This window comes from Babylonia areolata, chromosome 8, assembly GCF_041734735.1.
Source record: "Babylonia areolata isolate BAREFJ2019XMU chromosome 8, ASM4173473v1, whole genome shotgun sequence".
In the NCBI taxonomy this organism is placed as follows: Eukaryota; Metazoa; Mollusca; class Gastropoda; order Neogastropoda; family Buccinidae; genus Babylonia; species Babylonia areolata.
In genome coordinates, this window is record NC_134883.1 from 30,735,654 (window position 1) to 30,745,161 (window position 9,508).

The window sequence follows — 9,508 nt, forward strand, 5'->3', positions numbered from 1 at the left end:
TGAATTCCGTGAGTGTTTACACACCCTAATGGATCACTGACTTCCGTGAGTGTTTACATGCCCTTAAGTTATGGATCACTTATTCCCGTGAGTGTTTACATGCCCTTGAGTAATGGATCACTGATTTCCGTGAGTGTTTACTTGCCCCTGAGTAATAGTTCACTGATTTCCGTGTTTACTTGCCCTAAGGATATGGATCATGGAGTATTTACATGCCCTTAGGATACGGATCACTGAATTCCGTGAGTGTTCACAAGCCATTAGGTTACGGATCACCAATGTTCTGTGAGTTATTTCTTGCCCTTAGGATATGGATCATTGACTTCAATGAGTGTTTTCATGCCCTTGCGAATAATAATAATAATATGGATAAACAACTTTCGCGAATGCTTTACATACCTATAGGATACAGATCACTGAATTCCGTGAGTGTTTACATTGCATTTTGGGATATGGATCACCAAGTTCGTGAGCCCTTTACATGCCCTTAAGGACATGGATCACTGACTTCACTGACTGTTTACATGCCCTTGAGGATAATGCATGGATGACCGACTTCCCTGGTGGAAATTCAAGTGCCTTTGGGATACGGACAGAGGACTGGCGACTTGCTATTGAACCTGGGGACTTTTTTTTTGTTTTGTTTTGTTTGTTTTTTTGTGGTTGTTTTTTGTGGCGGTGTAAGTTCGGGGTGCGAATCAGTCCGTCCCGGTCGCGTTGATGGAATGGGTCGCTACTGGGACATGTGCGAGTTCATGTGCAACTTGAGTTCGAAGGACTGGGAGAAGGTTTTGCCGCACACGCTGCACGTGCAGGGCCTCTCTTTGGCGTGGGTCCGCCTCACGTGACTGTCGTGGGCCGCGTGGGAGGCGAAGGCTTTCCCGCAGTGCTTGCACTGGAAAAAAAAAGAACAAATAAATAGATAAATAAATAAATGATAGAAATCACATACACACACTCCAGTCTATTTATGTCCTCCCCACCCCACCCCACCCCGCACCCCCTAGAATCTTGTCTACGTTCCATACTGGGCACTACAGGCACCAGAGCAGGCCGGATCATAATCATTCTGACCGTGCTCACCTTGAAAGGTTTCTCTCCGGAATGCTGTCTGATGTGGGTTCGCAGGATGCTTGAAGCGGTGAAAGCCTTGTTGCAGTACACACATTTGTAGGGCCGCTCCCCGCTGTGCACCTGTGAAGATAATGATTGTGGTGATGACGGTCATGGTGATGATTATGATGATGGCAATAACAACAACAGCATTAGCAATGACAAGAGGAAGAAGGATTACTATCATCATCATCATCATCATCATTACTACTACTACTACTACTGCTGCTGCTGCTGCTGCTGCTGCTGCTGCTAACATTGACAAGAAGAAGAAGGAGAAGAGGAAGAAAGAATAATAATAATAACAATAATAATAATAATAATGATAATGATATTTATCATCATTATTATCATTATTACCATATTGTTATTATTATTATTATTATTATTATCATCGTCATCATTATTATTACTACTACTACTACTGCTACGAGACGACTACATACATACATACATACATACCACTCACTCAGAACACACAGAGCAGAGAGAGACTCGGGCTGACAGACAGTCAAATACAGAGACACACACACACACACACACACACACACACACACACACACACACACACACACACACACACAGTGATACAGACTCACTCAGGCAGAAGAGCCAGGTAGACACACAAACAGAGATAGATCCATAGATACCCAAAAAGCCCCCAAGGGCCACCAGCCCAGCTAGCCCCGACAACCGACAACATACCCGCATGTGTTTGTTGAGGCTGGAGGACTGGCTGAAGGACTTGCCGCACACCATGCACTTGTGTGGCCGATGCTTCTCGTGCACGTGCAAAATGTGGATGCGCAACCGGTCCCGCTTCTCGAAGGACCTGCAATGCCAAAGGCGTAGGTAGGAACCATGCACTTCTTGTGGAATGGAATCATGCAGCCAGCAGGCCAGCCAAGTATAAAGGTATGATAATAGTAATAATAATCATCATAATCATGATAACAAAAATATTATTAATTACTACTACTACTACTACTACTTCTTCCTTTTCTCCATTGCCTATTTGTGTTTGTATTTTGTTTACTTGTTTGTTGTTTTTACTTTCCTTTCGTATTATTTTATGATTCATTAACCTCTCTCCAAACCCACACACGACTTCCACAGCCACAGCCACACACACACACTCTCTCTCTCTCTCTCTCTCTCTCTCTCTCTCTCACACACACACACACACACACACACATTCACACACACACACACACACACACACCCATCCGCAATCCCCACCCACCCACACGCACGCGCAGTCCTCATCCACCCTCTGCCCCCTCACACACACATACATCCGATCCCCAACCAAATAACACCCAACCACCCACCCACCGACACACACACACACACACACACACACACACACACACACACACACTAAAAAAAACAAAAAAAAACAACAAAACAACAACAACGACGCACGCACTGCACTGCAGTACACTAGTACTGACCGGGTGCAGAGGGTGCAGGGGTACTTCCTGTCCCCTTGGTCCACGCAGCGGGTGTACTTGAGGTGCTTGTCCCGGTAGTACTTGTAGGCGAACACCTTGCCGCACCTCTCGCACTGAAACCCCTCGCTGGCTGGTGCCGGGGTGAGGGGTGAGGGGTGGGTATGAGGGTGAGGAAGATGGAGGTGGGGGTTGGAGGGTTGAGAGTGGGTGTTGGTGGTGGGGTGATGGGTGGTGGGGTCATGGGTGGTTGGTGGGTGGGGGAGCACAAAAAGAAACAAAACCATGCATTGATTAAACTTTCGCTCGTTTTGGACCACAGCTATAACTTTTCTTTTATTAATTTATTTATTTATCTTTTTTTTCTTCTTTAGTTCCATTTAACTCAATTCCAGCAATCTATGGCCTTTCTAGGAAGCTACTTCCGTGTTGAAATATGTTTTAAATGAAAATACGACCAGTAAGATTTCATCTATGAAGATATAACATATTGACAGACTTTACTAATAGACAACGAAAGCAAAAACCAAACTAACCAACTAAACATTTTTAAAGGTTCTGTTCAAAAGCTCAGTGTCCAAGATGTAATTTTTAAATAAAATGATGTCATATCAGCAATGTGTTTTTCTGATATTTTTTGTTTGTTTGTTTATATATGTATTATATTTATTTATCCATTCGTTCAATCATTTCTTTAGACAACTACCTGGGCAATACATGCCTTAATGATTGGTTTTAAAAATATTAAAAAGAGAGAGTGATACACAAGACTGAAAAAAAATGATATTTCAAGCATGTAATCCACATGAATCTTCAGACTGTCTTGATTTGGTCAAAACGAAATTATTCGCTCACATATCAAACAAAATAAAACTAAGATATACTGCCCATATACAAGAGAGAGAGAGAGAGAGAGGGAGGGAGGGAGAGAGAGAGATACAGACAGTTAGATACATAGGTAGATAGACAGATACACACACATACACACACACTCCCTCTCTCTCTCTCAATTACACACACACACACACACACACGCACGCACGCACGCACGCACACACACGCACACGCACGCACAGAGAGAGAGATAGGTACGGTACGGTACCAACACAGTGAAAAAGACCACTACTACTCACTGTCCGCCTCTTCCTGTGCTCCTCCATCGGCCATCTCCTTGAGGGCCACGGGCACCCCCATGAACTGCAGGTAGCAGTCCCCGTACCACACCAGCAGCTCCGTGCCCTGAGGAATGTCCTTGCAAGCCTCGTACCATATGGCGCCATCAGCCTATGTGGGTAGGGAGGGGGAGGGGGGGAGGTCGACAATCAATGAACAACCACATTAATTTAATTTATCTTGTCGTCCGGATTCTGTAAGGAGTTAGCAACCTACATTCAGGAACCTATTTTTGACTCACTTGTGTAAACAAAGTGAGTCTATGTTTTAACCCGGTGTTCGGTTGTCTCTGTGTGTGTGTGTGTGTGTGTGTCTGTGTCTGTGTGTCCGTGGTAAACTTTAACATTGACATTTTCTCTGCAAATACTTTGTCAGTTGACACCAAATTAGGCATAAAAAAGGAAAAATTCAGTTCTTTCCAATCATCTTGTTTGAAACAATATTGCACCTCTGGGATGGGCACAAAAAAATAAAAAAGAAGCCTAATTATATGCAAACTGCATTTACTGTTATATTTATATTTTTTGTATTCTCTACACTTGGCACTTTGACCTCTTATTCTGACACAACAACAAGAGCAGTCATTATTATCATTTTTTGTTCAAACAGGAACTTCTTTTGCTAAGCATGGAATTTTTATTTATTTTGCAAACGTTTTGGTGCAGATAGTAAAAAAAAGGGAAATTACTCTGTAATTAATGCTAGGGGACTTAATTTATCACAAGTGAGTCTTGAAGTCCTTGCCTCTCTTGTTATGTTTGAAACGATATTACCATTAGTAGATGTGGTGGTGAACCGTGTTGCGTTGTGCTGTGCTGTGCTGTGCTGTGCTGTGCTGTGCTGTGCTGTGCTGTGCTGTGATGTGCTGTGCTGTGCTGTGCTGTACTGCTTTGTGTCATAATAAATGTCTCTGTATTACACTGCATTGGACTGAATTGCACTGTGCTGTGTTGAAACGAACTGTGTTGTGTTGCATTGTATTGCACTGAATTGCATTGTACTGATCATCATAATAATTACAACACTCAGCATCTTTTTTTTTTCTTTTCATTGGTATGCATACCTGAACTGCGATGAGGTTCTGCTCCTGAGCATATCTGGCGCACTTGATGTGGGACATCCAGTTGCCTGCAGAACCTCTGCCGTCTATGAAGTGACTCAGTTTGCCGTCCTGGAAGATCTGTGGACACAATGTATGAAAGTCAGTCGTGTCCGACTATGACAATCAGGACAGCAGAGGAGGCAACTGCTTCCGTCTATCTGGGCTTGACTTTGAGGGGTTTGGGGGGGGTTTGTTGTTTTTTAGAGGAGAGTATATTGGCCGATTTTCATCAGCTGAGACATCTAAGAGACTTGTTAGGACAGTCGGCCTTGGGATGGATCCTAAAGGTCAACTAGCTCCCCTACACTAAGAGCCGGTGTAATCTTGCCTCCTAGTCTGAGAGTGATAACACTTCACATAAGATACAATGAATGAGTCGATGAAAACATAAAGGATGGAAGACTGAACAGAAAAGAGAAAGAAAGAATGAAATGAGTTATGGAAAGGAGAAAATAAAGAAATAGTAGTAGAATGCATGAAACAAAATTTAATAAAACACAGGCAGACAGACCGACAGATAGGCAAGTAAATAGATTTATAGAAAGAAAAGACAGAAATATTTCTTCTTCTTCTTCTTCTTATTATTATTATTATTATTATTATTATCATTAACATTATTGTTAATGTTTTCATTATTATCAGTCTTGTTATCATTATCATCAGTATTAGTATCATTATTATTTACACATGCTCGAGTACACTTGTCGCGTATGAACAGATGTAGCTTTGTTTTTTGTTGTTCTGAACACCCACCACAGCATAATCAACAATGAAGACCTTGAACAGACCACACCCTATAAACAGATAGACACACAAACAAACAAATTGACAGACATAATCCTCAAAATCTCTCAGTGTAAACAGAGAGGTCACTTCCTGTTTGAATATAAAAAGACACCCCCCCCCCCCCCCCCAAAAAAAAAAAAAAAAAAAACTTTTAAAAAATCAAAAAAATTAAACCGACGTTCCTTCCCCCACCTTAGAACACACACACACACACACACACACACACACACACACACACACACACACACACAGTCTCTCTGTACACATCAGAAGAGATACACTCAGCTCCTCACCTCCCACATGCAAGAGTTGTCGTCGTTGGTCTTGATTTCGCTGGTGTGGATGATGCGCCCTTTGAAAGGCCCGAACCTGGACCCCCGGGCGATGACGGTTTTGGTGCAGAACACCCCGAAGTGCACAGTCCCTGCCAGGGTCGTCTGCACTATGGCGATTCCTTCAACAAAACAAAAAAATAATTTTTAAAACAGATTACATGTGGATTGGAGTGATGGCCTAGATGTAACGCGTCAGCCTTGGAAGCGAGAGAATCTGAGCGCGCTTGTTCCAACCACGGCTCAGCCGCCGATATTTTCTCCCCCTCTATTAGATCTTGAGTGGTGGTTTGGACGCTAGTCATTCCGATGAGACGAAAAACCGAGGTCCCGTGTGCAGCATGCACTTAGCGCACGTAAAAGAACCCACGGCAACAAAGGGGTTGCTGCTGGCAAAATTCTGTAGAAAAATTCATTTCGAGAGGAAAAACAAATAAAACTGCACGCAGGAAAAAATACCCAAAAAATTGGTAGCGCTGTAGTGTAGCGACGCGCTTTCCCTGGGGAGAGCAGCCCAAATTTCACACAGAGAAATCTGTTGTAATAAAAAGAAATACAAATACAAATATACATAATATATATATATATATTATGTATATTTGTATTTATATATATATATCAGTAGGCTTTGTATTGGTATCTCTGGATCGCTTGTCATACGGAATGATGGTTCACTGCCAATGGTGATATCATATATATATCAGAGGAGTCCACAGTCATGCGAACTGCAATCATATAGTTGGGCTCTCTCCCTCATAGAGAATTCAGATGGCCTCCAAATTGCTGTCTTTTAAAATTTCTATAATTTCCTCTTCTGTTTTTCTTTCTTTTTTTTCCTTCTTCTTCTTCTTCTTTTTCTTCTTTTTTCGTCTTTGTAATGTTAATTTTAAATGACGAAAGGGTTGTTCGTTTGTTACCTGCACTTGTTTTCCGTCACTAATTTGCACGAGCTCGCTCTCTCTCTCTCTCTCTCTCTCTCCCTCCCTCTCCTTCTCACTCTCTCCACTCACTCTCTCCACTCACTATCTGTAAGTCATTAAAACGACGGAGTTTCATGATTGGTTAAACAGAACAGAGCTTTTATTGAACATACATGCTGTAAGATTATACCCTATGCAAATCTGTTCATACAAAATATGTAATCGCTCCTTCAAATGGGGCCATGGTCTTATTGAATGAACTTTCGTTTCGTTTCGTCTCTCTCTCTCTCTCTCTCTCTCTCTCTCTCTGGGACAGGCTACACAATCAGAACATAAAACTATTCTATTACATGACCGCTTGAAATCTGAGGGAGATGACGCCGGAAGCGGGAACAAGTTTTTAACACCCCCCACCCACCCACCCCTCAAGAAAGTTAGCTTTGCGCAACCGTGAAAAAAACCACAAAAACACACACACTTGCACGTATACATATATGGCCGCCACCCCATTACCTTCACCCCTTCCGACACACACACACACACACACACACACACACACACACACACAGTCCCAAAACAAGACTTTGTCGTCAAAAGGTCATGTCGACTGACCTTCCGGCAGTTCCAGTGATGACGTGTCCAACACATGTGGTGACGTCTTTGTTGAGGTTGATGACGCACTTCCTGGTGAGGACTGTGCAGCTGACAGGATCTTGTCAATACCTGGTAAAAGCAACAATCATCATCATCATCATCATCATCATACCCTCTTCTTCTTATCATATCAATGATGAGAAGAAGAAGATGAATAACAACAAAAACGATCATCATCATCATTATCATCATCATCATCATCATCCCCATCCTAAAAGCACTTGTTTCTTCTATTTGTAGTTTCATTTGGTAAAGTTACGTCTGTTGTTAATGAACGAGGATGGATTAATTGTTAATGTGTATTGTCTGTGCTTATTGGTTTTTTGTTTGTTTTTTCTCTTAGTTCTTATGACATCACTCTTGCTTGTATGGTATATGTAAGATATGCATGTATGTAACGTTTCGATGACCCCAGGGGGCACAAGAAATCAACTTTTTGCCTTGCCTCCTCCTCTTTTTCTTCTCCTCCCTCTCCTCCTTTTTCTTCATACAATTATCATCATTACCCTTGTTGTAATTGTTGTTGCTGTCATTATAATTAATGTCATAAGGGGACGGGCGGGGATTTCCTAACCCATACACACTCTTTCTCCCTCCTCCTCCTCTTCATTCTTCTCCTCCTCCTCCTCCTCCTCCTTCGTCTTCTTCTCTTCCTCCTCCTTTTCTTGATACTATTACCATCATCACTGTTGTCGTTGTAACTGTTGTTGTTATTGCTGACATTAACGAATGTCACTAGGGGATGGGCGGGGATTGATTCTCCTCCTCCTCCTCCTCCTCTTCCTCTTCCTCCCCGTCCGACTCTTCTTCTCCTACTCTCCTCCTCCTCCTCCTCCTTCTTCTTCTTCTTCTCTTCCTCCTCCTCCCCGTCCTACTCTCCTCCTCCTCCTCCTCCTTCTTCTTCTTCTTCTTCTCCTTCCGCTTCCTCTTCTTCTTCTAATTCTTTTTTTTTCTTCTTCTCAAGCTTCCACCTCTTCTTCTTTTTTTTCTTCTTTTTTTCTCAAGCCCTTGATCCCTTGGCACACAGACAGAGACCACCCCCAGACCACGGGCCGTGTCTTGTTGTCTTGTGTCTGATGCGGCGGGCAAACACGACGCCTCATGGAGAGAAGGGTCAACAAGTTGTTGCCTGTGTGTCTTCTTTCCCATGGCACGTTAAGGCCAGACCCAGACCACCGCCACAGCCCGCCCGGCCGGCCGTGCTACTGCTACTATTATATACGGCCTCCCAGCTTGCCAATATTCAGCCACCCCTCACACCCAAACACCCCGCACCCCCACCCCCCTAACTCACACCCCACCCCACCCTCAGTCTCTAGCTCCATCCCCTCCTCTCTCTCTCTGTGTGTCTCTGTCTCGCTGTCTCTTTCTCTCTCGCTTTATACTTCGATGACTGGGTTTCAGCGTTTGATGCAAGATGGGCATCGCCTCCATGACCTTGGTAGATACATCTATCATGCAAACTGGCGTCGTTAATGTTTTTCTTCCCTTTTCTTGACTTTTTCCCCCCGTCTTTTGAAGGTTTATTTGACATCGTTGATTTTATGTTTATAGTGTACTATAACAACAGTTCACTCTAACAATAGCCGAATGGTTAAAGCGCTGGACTTTCAATCTGAGGGTCCTGCGTTCGAATCTCGGTGCACCTGGTGGGTAAAGGGTGGAGATTTTTTCCCGATCTCCCAGGTCAACATATGTGCAGACCGGCTAGTGCCTGAACCCCCTTCGTGTGTATGCGCACGCAGGAGATCAAATACGCACGTTAAAGATCCTGTAATCCATGTCAGAGTTCGGTGGGTTATGGAAACAATAATATACCCAGCATGCACACACCCGAAAACGGAGTATGGCTGCCTACATGGCGGGGTAAATAAAAAAAACAAAAAAAACGGTCATACACGTAAAATGTTACATGTCTGTCTGAGTATGTATGTGTGTGCGTCTGAAATCTGATTGAATGACACAGGAAACGAATGA

At 43.2% G+C, this 9,508-nt stretch overlaps 1 protein-coding gene across 1 annotated transcript in view; it reads right to left on the minus strand.

Moving 5' to 3' along the window:
* Positions 1–733: 733 nt before the first annotated feature.
* The window catches only part of LOC143285268 (PR domain zinc finger protein 14-like), an 85,355-nt gene continuing 76,580 nt past the window's right edge, over positions 734–9,508 (minus strand). The window contains exons 4-11 of the mRNA XM_076592526.1: positions 7,490–7,600; positions 5,919–6,079; positions 4,801–4,917; positions 3,698–3,848; positions 2,568–2,697; positions 1,819–1,945; positions 1,084–1,194; positions 734–895 (exon numbers count right to left, since the gene is read on the minus strand). Coding sequence (XP_076448641.1) covers positions 734–895; positions 1,084–1,194; positions 1,819–1,945; positions 2,568–2,697; positions 3,698–3,848; positions 4,801–4,917; positions 5,919–6,079; positions 7,490–7,600 — 1,070 coding nt within the window. The remainder of the gene's footprint in view (positions 896–1,083; positions 1,195–1,818; positions 1,946–2,567; positions 2,698–3,697; positions 3,849–4,800; positions 4,918–5,918; positions 6,080–7,489; positions 7,601–9,508) is intronic.